We start from the raw sequence: 10,754 nt of genomic DNA on the forward strand, positions 1-10,754 counted from the left end.
ATAGTATTGGTGAAAAACCACTTTTATCTTCATATTTTACTGGCTCGGCTATGCAATAAAAGGGTCACGTTGACTATAAAAACGTTGCACACCAAATTTGGCTCAATTCCAACTAGTAAAAACGAAGTTATTCATGTTTAAAATTTTGGATTGGAAATAATAGTAGTATTTATGGTAGGTAGATCTATAAATAATATTAATTGAAGAATTTCTAACCATAAATACTAGGCGATGCAGAAAAGACGCATGCACATTGGATGAATCGTACAATCCTGGAGTCCCGTGTTTGCATCTATTCGTATGTTAGTCATATATAAGAATACGATAATATTCACCTGATATAGTTCAGACTGGTGGTCCGAGTCCATGCTTGGTAGTGGCGGAAAGCCAGGTCGGATTTCAGTCTTACTCCGACGGCTACGAGTAGGACTTGCCATTTTACCTGAAAAAATGTTATGCATTTAAGGAAAACTATTTTTAATGTTAGCATGTAACGTATTTATGTGCATATATGAAATAAGGAAGCTGCAGACAACCAGTCGTAGAATACTACTCAGTTCTATGAAACATGATTATACAATTGAATAGTATATTCCCATTGAAATAACCCCTGAACATATTATTCAATTGTATACGTTGAAGTTCTTCTCTTCCTAGAACATGATTAACGGCACAAGAAAGACATTGATGCAGTGTGATTAGTGTCACTGAAAGTTCTTTGAATGCATGACGCTATTGTATTGTTCAGTATCCGCTACATCTGGGTTATGATGACTCGAGTAAAATTTTACAGTGGCTTGACTTGCCTCAAGTCATTTTCTTGAAAATGGAAAATGACTCGACTCGTCTTGAGTCAATTTGTTCATTGACTCGACCAAGTCATATGACTGGACATAATCTGATTACATGTGTTTGAATAAACATGTTAAGAAATATTAGTTTATTATACTGTTGAGACTCAACTCTGCGTGGCATTCGATATCACCCAGTAGAGTAGGCTACTGTAGTGCAAAAGTTATAGTTGAGCCTGACTTCAACATGAGACTGTACTTGAGCACTATGACTTGCACTCAACACTATGATCAGAAATCGACCCTTTCCCAAACTGTGAGTTGACTCGGAGGTGAATTGAAATTGACTCGACTTGACTGAAGTCAAAATTATAAATTAACTAAGATGGAATTGTGACTCGGAGCTTTGTGACTTCATTACAGCCCTGGGGTAGGCTACATCAGTACTTCTCGACCGTGTTCTAGTCACTAAATCCTTTCAGAAAATTGTAAAGCTTTCTAATCCCTGAATCATTAATTGTCATTGGCTCTAACCAACTGTAACATAATGCTTCACAATCATTTGAAACTTCACAAAAAAGAATTGCTTGAATTGAATGTTTATTATAATACTCTTTGGATGAGGGTACATTATATCTCGCAGCTTACAGTACGAGTAATGTTATATATACTTGACCTGTTTTATTTAAGACCTACCGTGTCGGAATGACTTTGTTTCTTTGGCTTCAAGGTATTTGCTTCTTGTCAACACTCTTTAGCATGCAACATACTACATACTGTAAGTATTGGAATTACGCTTCAACAAATATAAAACAGCATTTATATTTGAAATATGGTATGTCGTTGTAGCAATACAATTGCAGACGATTTTTGATTTTATCAAGTCTCATATTGTCTGTTAAAAATTAAAATAGCATCCTTGCGCAAATCTTCAATGCTTTATAATTTCTCTTTCGCACAGAAGCCTTTTTACATAATAGTCAAAAATTAATGTACTGCAACACTAATCGAGCTAAAATACATCAGAACTACCGTAAAACACCAGAACATAGTATAGAATAAAATTCCATAGTTCTCGGATCCCGCGTATGGTTGTTATGGTAGCGAGTGTTCCGGAGTTTTGATATCCGACTAATGTTCGGTAAAATTTGCACGTCAGTTCCATAGGAATTTAGAACGTAGCTACTTGCTAAATTGCTATGGCAGTATACAAAGGAAGCTTTAACTTTATGCAAGAAATAATAAATAGATGTATTTCAGTATTTTGGGACTTTCTGAATCTGTTTGAACTTTTAAACTGCACCGAAAACTTATAAACTTCTTTACCTTCAGTTTGGTTTATTAGCAAGTTTTATCAGTTCAATACATCGGTATCAAAAGTCATATGTACCACGCATGAGCATTGAGCAAACTGACATTCGATGATAGTATACAGCCTGGTTATAATTGCCTCCATTGGTATGTCACAAATGAACTAACCGCAATCGAAGTGATCGAGATCTCACGTTGTCGTAGCCAGTGTTGGGAATGGGATCAAGTCACTACCTTCGATTCACGAGTCACATAACAGTAGAACTGCTCAACTACGTCGGTAAATGTCAGCCAAATAAATTATAGAATATGAAACGTCAAAAAGATATGATTGATAGGCTACAACCCCACGCATCCATACGACACAACGTAACTACTCGAGTCAGGTCAATTCCCTCGTTTTTTTTAGGTGACTCGAGTCAAGTCGAGTATGGTCAAGTCACGGGTCAAGACACAATTTAAGGCAAATTGAATGTGTGGATGGGGACCACGTTGCATGAGCGCATAGCAATTTGCAACGTTGTAAATTGCTATGGTGAGCGTAACTATATTTGTGTGAAGCAAATTCCGAAAACTATTTAGCGCCCACTAGCGGATTTTAGAATTAGGTGTAATTCATTGTCCATTTTCAAATGCGCAAAATGACTCGACTCGAGTCAATTTGTGTATTGACTCAACTTGTACTCGAGTCATTGCACATGACTCGAGACTAGGACAGCCACGACAGACATTAGTTCGAAGAATACAGTCCATCCTCAAGATTACCGGACCACGACTGACCTATCGATCTCGCTTCCCATGACATGCCGCCCTATTTCTTGTCGCTTTCTTTTTCTATACTATCTTCTTTACTTCATTCAGTGTGCATGCCTCCTCTTTACATCGCCTAGGCCAAGGTGGGAGTCAGATTCCATAGACAACCTAGTCGCTTCGACATCTTCCTTTCTTTCATTGTATCGCATTTTTTGTGGTGTATTGAACTGATAAAATTGCTAATAAACCAATGATGATAGTAAAGCCACCATATTATGGGTGTTTTTCTATCAGTCCTGATACTTGGAAAATAGGGCCAGAAGCTGTTAGGACGGCGGAAAATTACGATAGTAGGAATGCGAACCATTCTATATCACTCAAGCAGAGTTAAAAACACGATTTGAACTGGTTTGAACTCAAAACTGAACAGTGAACGCAATGACTTGGACTCGACTCTAGTCACAACATGCTATGACTCGGACTCGACCCTCTACTCACTGACTTGGACTCGGTGGTGAATTGAAAATGACTCGACTTGAGTCAAGTCAAAACTATAAAAGTGAGATTGACTCGTGACTCGGAACCTTGTGACTTGGTTACAAACCTGTTGTAGACATCCATTTTCTCCACTCATAGCCTTTATACATAACTGCTATTCCAGAATAAATTCAAGATGAGCTGCTAGATAGAAATGACTTGGCTGAACGTAACATGTTCAACAAAATATGTTCCTCGATTTTGGTGCCATATATGTTGCGATCATACCTAAAGGTGTCGTCGGAAGCGCTATTATTACATTACACCAATCTTTGTGGAGACAGATTTTCGGCAATCGTAGGCTGCAGGCAATATAGCTCTAGATGTCAGATATCGCCATGTCACAAATACAGATACTGTTGTTCAAAGCACTATGTATTCTGACTGACCATTGCAGCAGCGACACGGAGAGACTTGTAAGTCTCATGCAACATTGCCCTATAGGCTACCTGAAATCAACAGACATTTCATGTTTGCTGGTTTATTCAGATTTATTTTCCAGAAAAGGAGACAGGAAAGACGAAGATAAGCTACGAAGAAGTACAGAAATTTCGTAAGACGTCTACACGATACCAAATTTTAGTTAAACACGTCCTAAAAGAATCATTGACAAATGAAATCCGGAAATACGGATTCAATTAATGAATATGAATATCATCTTTTAGGTCAGGGTAGAGAGCGTATATGTTCGAGTCCGATACATCCCCAACCAAATAGCAGATAGTATTGTTTTAATATAGGGGAGTTACTGAAGGCTTAGGTGATGGAGGTGCATTGAAGTCGCTGGATTACAATAATATTTTTTTGATATATATTTACTTTGCACCGGATTGATCATACAGGAATTTATGTAATAATAACTCACATATCTGATTGAAAATTAAATTTAAATCATGATCAGGTTGGAAATTCTATTAAACTCGAACACATTAAAAGGAAGAGAGGATGAAATAATCAACTAGAATGTCGAGTCCGTTACGCCAAAATATCGTCGAGATTCCCTTCATTCCGTTCGTTCAATCTGAAATACGGAATAGAATGAAAAAATGGAATAGTCTTTATATGTCAGAAAAAAAACGATTTAGTAAAGTATGCGTGTCAAATATATTTTGTGTACCACATTAAGTACATATTATGGATACAATTCGATTGGAAAGCTCAAATATGTATCTATAATACGGCCACACATAAAATAATGGCAGCTACACTATATTGAAGTAATTTCATATCGCTTTGTGATAATGCTTCAATTTGGTCACTGATTCACAGTTATGTACATTAGGGTTGTACAAAAATGACTTTTCTTCCCTCAAATCGAACTGACTGCTTTATAAAATTGTTAGGTTACGGTACGCAATTAAAGATTGCACGCCAATTTCGGTGCAATTTTAACCTATAAAGGCATTGCTATAAGAGAAAAAAGTATTAGATTTATGAATATGGATATAAAGAAAATACTGGCTACCCCATGAAATTATTAGGTATTCCGAAAACACGATGAACAACAAATTTGGCTCATTTCCAGCCAGGACAAGCAGCGTTATTGGAGTACGATATTTTGGATTTGGGAAAATAGTGTTTACGTTGGCAAATTCTTCAAATATTTATTATAGGTATACTCACCGTAAATACTATGATTTTAAGTCTCAAATTTTGAATATCGATAACTTCGTTTCTACGGGTTCAAATAGGTCAAATTCGTTGTGCCTCGTTTTGCTCGGATAATGTAACAAATTCATGGGGTAGCCAGTAACATTTAAAAATACTTTTTCTCTTGATAGCAATGCCCCTATATAGGTTGGAATTGAGCAAAAATTGGTGTGCATCATTTTTTAAGTAACGTAAGAATTTCATCAAGTAGGCTAACCAGCACAATTTAATAAATAAGTCATACAGTGAACACCCCTACATTATGTAGCTTTAATGTCGGAAAGTAACCATCAAAACTATAATTATCATTGATAGAAAGCAATCTATCACATCTCAAATCGAACCTTTACTAGTAATACTCTATTTGGATTCGAGCACTCGTAACGACGTGCCAAGAACTAGTCTTGGTATGAACAAAAAAGAGCTTCTTGGTGGTACAGAACTTCAATTTACAATTGAATAGTATATTCATATTGAAATGAACCCGACTATTTTCGGCTGACAGTCGTCAGTAACTAGTAGAGAATGATATACAATGTTATTTTCCATTCTCTACTAGCTGCTGACGATTACCCCTGACAAGTGTCAGCCGAAAATATTCGGGTTCATTTCAATATGGATATACTATCCAATTAAAATCACTGGAGTAAAACATGGAAGTATACAGATTAGTGATTTCAAGACAAAATTGGGTTCAAGTGTAGCCAAGTATTCCTTGAAGCACATCCAAGCATCGAAAAGTAATGAATTTTGTTATACTACATTGACTGAAGTTTGCACAATAACATACGTTGGTATCAAGTCTCAGTCATACATCGTATATACACATTACTACATTACAGGCCACTATACAAAAACTTACTATCAACTCGAGCTGTTAGTGTCACACCAATTCATGGCATTAGTATTAAACATGAAGGAAACTTCCTCTATATCAAGTATACATACGTGACATATTAGTACAAAAAAACATTACATCATGCAAGTATCAGACTACATAACCAAAGATACAGTAAGTCACACGAATCAGTTTGTATGTTATCACATTTTTTAGTCATTTTAATATTTAAAATACACAAAATGACTTTTTCTGTCTACATGTTAATTTTGCACACAAAATGTCAACTTGTTGACAGGGAGGTGTGTTTACTGAAGTTTGATTACATGAAGACTGTTATAAAACCAGGCTCTGAATATGTAAATACACACCTGCTAAATGGGAATAAGGAAACTATATTAGGGATTTTATCCAAGGCACGTTCCAGTGCCTACTGGTAGTGTTAGTGAAGAGTCTGGTATCATACTTGATTAATTGCACAGGGGGTTGTGTAAACAATTTTCGCATCTAGCGCATGATAATATAATATCTAGATTAATGATATTACTAATAATAGGGTTAATAATATACAGAGATCGATAAATCAATTCAAATCTAAAATATCAAACTATATCAACTAAAACTACATCGCACCAGACTACTATGTTTACCATGAGCAATGACGGTTCACCATGACGAGAATTCGCTGTTGATACGAAAACATGATTATAGTTTATTAACAATTTCACAATTATCCAGCAATTTCCAACCATACAGTCTATGATCGTTTTCTGCAGTGTCCAGGGCGGAAGTTTTAAAAAATGCCACCAATCAGTTGTTACCGAGCTCAAAAGTTGGTTCCGTGTCACTAACCAGGCATTCTCAAGAACGTCATTGGTCGTCAATTGATTGAGAACCATTTTCCAAATTCAAAAAGTGAAATATCTTTTGCCAAATGAGGTATTTTATAATGTAGATATAATCACTCAAGCTTCAGCCGCTTGCACAGTAGAATTGTTAGAAAAAAAAAAATTTTCCCAAAAAATACCGTAAACTCATTGACATTGTTGAGTTGTCTACAAAAACGATTTAAAACAAATCTGACACAATTACAACCCGTAGAAGCGAAGTTATCTGAGTTCTTCATAATAATTAAATTAAATATATCTGAAATTTGTTCTCAATCACAAATGTAAGGTGTCAATGGCTTCTCCATTAAATAGTGTAATGAAACATCAAATTTCAAACTGAATCTGAAATCCAGAATGCATTGTTTTCAGTTGAATTCTTTTGTCATAATTACAATCCTAGTTGAGTTTGAGATTTGAAAGTTCAACTGAAAAGGTAAGCTGAAAGGCTATAGCTTGCTGATGTTGCTGGGTTTGCCTTGTGTGACCAATTTTCAGCTTATGCATCACCCTTTGTAATGCCACCGATGTTCTGGCAACGTCATCTCACCGGAACGATCCATTGGTAGAACCACCGGCGGATACATCGTCGTAACGTTTCCGGCTTCCCGATTCGCCCATGTCCAAGTTTGTTTTTCCTTGGCGTTTCTTCTTGTATTGAACGAAGCATAGCACCCCGATCGCAATAATCAAGATCACAGCCAACACACCGAGAACCACCCCCGCGATTGCACCTCCATCTAGAAAACACACATGTGAGACTTGAATCATGGTCACGAAAATAAAAGCTGCATATCAATGATTTAGTAACCGTTGATAATGTTTGCGTGCTCTCTTTTCTATTTTAATTCATGGTTTTCCGGAAATGCTACGGGAGAACTGCGTAGTGCGAAACAAGCCAAGCTCGGTGTAGGCTACAGATGTTTGTCATTGTCATGCTAATGAGAACGAACTTATATGAGCTTAATTTGGAATTGAAACCAGTTTCCAAATCTTTGCAAATTCAGTAATTCTAATTCAAATCTAATTTGGAAAAAAACGAGTAGCTGTAATTCCAATTGCAGTCGAATTTGGATAGGTTGAAAATTTTCTTATTGTCACCTCTATCTTGACAGCGGCGTCCCAAGTAAAACGCAGCACAGCTGCAAGTGGGGTCTTCAGCGTCTTGTTGTCGATTGCAAGTCGCACCGTTCAAGCAATACGAGCCACCGTCCAATTCGCATTGGTCTTCACAACTACAAAGATCATCAACAGTGCTTAGGAACGTGAATGTGCGGCTGTTAATAGCCGGTAGTAACATAGCTAGCTGGAAGAGAGAGGTTTTCAAATGTATAATGCCACTGACTATAGATACAAAACCTGGACATATTCAAATTAAATTATTGCTCAATGAGTCTTGATGCTACACTTCTATTTATGATAGCTTCTCTTACTTTTCATCCAGTTTGCATAAGGGTTGTACAAAATAATTTTTGTTTTAAATTTTAGCGGCAATTCGATGGAATGTTAGGTTGGCTAACAAACGCTGTACACCAAATTTGGCACAGAAGTGAAGCTACATGAGTTTGAAAATTTTGAATTTATTGTAAAAAAATCTCAAATTCTACACCATGAAATGGTGACGTTGTCTAAAAAACAATGCGTAAAAATTCGGACTAAATTCCATCCAGCAGAAGCGAAGTTATTGAAGTTGAAAGTTTTGGATTCGAAAAATATACCATTGCAGTGGGTAATCCCACAATTATTAATGAAAAACTCGTGTAACTTTGTTTCTACGGGTTGGAATTGAGTCAAATTTATTTTCCTTCGTTTTAGAAACAGCAATTCTGTAACTAAAGCAGTCCGTAATTTGCAAAGCATCCCATCACTCAAAGAAATAAAAAGTTAACAGACAAATGCAGTAGTACCTGACAAGGAAATTAATTCCACGATTTATATCTAGGTAACTTATATGGACACAAGGTGGGTATGTCTATGTATGTTGAAATCACATAAGAAAGCAGATTTGAAATGACTATCACATATTCCAGAGTTACAGAATCATGTTTAAATGAATATTTGTATATTGGCAATTGTGAAATTCTTCAGTAATACAAGGACCATGTAGTAATAAATCATTGTGCAACGTTCGGATGTTAAGAATAATCAAATTATTGTAATGTAGGCTACTGTACTTGTTCAAATGAGGTATTGCTAGGCAATACGAATAAAGAACAATTATTGATTACCTTGTGCCTGGTGCAGATGAGTTGTTGTCTCTGTATGTCGCATTGCAAGAACAAGTATATCCCGGGTCTGCGTTTGTGCAGGTAGCGTACGCGTGGCAATTGTTGTCGCTCGAGTCAAGGCACTCATTAAAATCTGGTACAAATGGAAAGTAAAAACATGAATAATTGAATTCAATAAATAAAAAATGAAAATTGAACAAAAAAAAAACCATTAAAAAGAGAGAATCTTTATTCGTCATCCGTGCAAATCAAGAACATAGAGAACAAAAAAGAAAATTGCGTGAGAGATATATGCGGGAAGCTCAATTTAACATTGTCAAAAACAAAGAACACACATCATCAAAGAAAACTGATTCAAAGAATATTATGAAAAATAGCTTGCAAGCTTTAAATCTAGTAGCATATTACATAAGTCATCTTTGCTATGAATACGATTTTTTTGATTAGTCATGTAAAATCAGTAAAAGCACACTTATCTAAAGACAGGTATCATTGCAAAAAAACTATAATTCTGTAACTAAAACAGTCTGTAATTCAAAATACATTCTACCATTTAAAGAAATAAAATGTCAACCGATGAATGTGCAGTTCATCAATTACCTGTGACACTGACAATGGATGCCGCTCTATCAGTATTATTGTTGTTAAGTGCACTCGCAATAGCAGTTGAGTCGTCATCCACAGTTGCAGGTATCCGCACATCACTAGTGCCAACGACACTGCCGCTTGTAAATGTGTAAATTTCTGACGTTATGACGGACACATCGAATGACGTTCTGAAAAGTGTGGACGTCTACAAATAGAAAGGAATTAAGAAATTGAGTTGGAACGGAGTGAAAAAGGTTTTACCGTGTTCTGAAACAGCAAAACTGTCTCCTTATAGTAAGCGGAATTCCGATCTTCAAGGCTGGTGTTGAAAGTGATGTCTGTTCTTCTGATTACAATGGTACTGGTGAAGAAGGCTGGATAAAAACAATACTATAGTTTAAAACAAGCAAAATGGAGGATTGCAATGAGTTTTTTGACTTAAAAGACAATGACATTTATCATTACTTCAGTAGTAGCCATTGTTACATTGATTGATTTATGGAAGAGTATTTCAACAGATTCTTGGTGGTACAGAACTTCGACATACCATTGAATAATAAATTAATATTGAAATAAACCCGAATACTTTGGACGTATGTTCGTCATGGGTAGTACTAGTTGCTGACGATTAACCCCGACGAGTTTCAGCCGAAATTATTTCAATGTGAATAATTTTATAACTCAAGATACCACACGATTGCAATACAATTAGAACTTGAAGATGGCGATGCCAATTCAAGTAGTTGGTTAAAAGGATGTAATGGAAATTTGATAGTTGAAAAAATAAAAATTATGTCTTAGAATTTCAGGGAAAAGTGGTTTGTCGCATGTGTCACAAAGCCGATCTGTTTTAGAGTAAAAAGAGTTGGTAGAAATTACGGTCTGGACATTTTGAGAAGATTATTGTTGAATAATGTCACATCTGACCGTTGCGACTGTAAGTTATTCATAGATTCAAATTTTGTTTCATCCAGACATGAATATAATATTAGTCTTATTGTGAATAATTCTAGCTTCATTTGGACTAGTATTTCGTACTAGGATGATTTTGATATGTATAGGCCAATAGATGTTACCTTGTATAAATAAATGATACAAATAGCATATAAATATTCTCACTCACCCTGGCATACACCGTTGAAATTCGCTTGGAATGACGAGCATGTGACTA

The 10,754-nt window shown here is 35.9% G+C and overlaps 2 protein-coding genes across 49 annotated transcripts in view; both read right to left on the reverse strand.

The window, feature by feature from the left end:
• Positions 1 to 1,644, reverse strand: part of LOC145459222 (dynein axonemal heavy chain 3-like) — a 60,938-nt gene extending 59,294 nt beyond the window's left edge. For all 3 annotated transcript variants that reach the window (XM_080337860.1, XM_080337859.1, XM_080337858.1), the window contains exons 1-2: positions 1,488 to 1,644; positions 336 to 442 (exon numbers count right to left, since the gene is read on the reverse strand). In XM_080337860.1, the coding sequence (XP_080193986.1) occupies positions 336 to 437 (102 nt within the window). In that variant the 5' untranslated portion in view covers positions 438 to 442; positions 1,488 to 1,644. The remainder of the gene's footprint in view (positions 1 to 335; positions 443 to 1,487) is intronic.
• Positions 1,645 to 3,857: 2,213 nt separating this feature from the next.
• Positions 3,858 to 10,754, reverse strand: part of LOC145459018 (uncharacterized) — a 96,384-nt gene continuing 89,487 nt past the window's right edge. For 45 of the 46 annotated variants that reach the window (XM_080337565.1, XM_080337562.1, XM_080337557.1 and 42 more), the window contains 7 exons: positions 10,707 to 10,751; positions 9,845 to 9,957; positions 9,596 to 9,788; positions 8,996 to 9,128; positions 7,869 to 8,002; positions 7,318 to 7,507; positions 3,858 to 4,413 (listed from right to left, as the gene is read on the reverse strand). In XM_080337565.1, the coding sequence (XP_080193691.1) occupies positions 4,368 to 4,413; positions 7,318 to 7,507; positions 7,869 to 8,002; positions 8,996 to 9,128; positions 9,596 to 9,788; positions 9,845 to 9,957; positions 10,707 to 10,751 (854 nt within the window). In that variant the 3' untranslated portion in view covers positions 3,858 to 4,367. Of the gene's footprint in view, positions 4,414 to 6,530; positions 6,566 to 7,317; positions 7,508 to 7,868; positions 8,003 to 8,995; positions 9,129 to 9,595; positions 9,789 to 9,844; positions 9,958 to 10,706; positions 10,752 to 10,754 lie in introns of all 46 variants that reach the window. The other variant, XM_080337545.1, reaches the window with a different exon arrangement.

This window comes from Botryllus schlosseri, chromosome 16 (genome assembly GCF_051294905.1).
Source record: "Botryllus schlosseri isolate E-star chromosome 16, Bs_hap1, whole genome shotgun sequence".
Classification (NCBI taxonomy): Eukaryota; Metazoa; Chordata; class Ascidiacea; order Stolidobranchia; family Styelidae; genus Botryllus; species Botryllus schlosseri.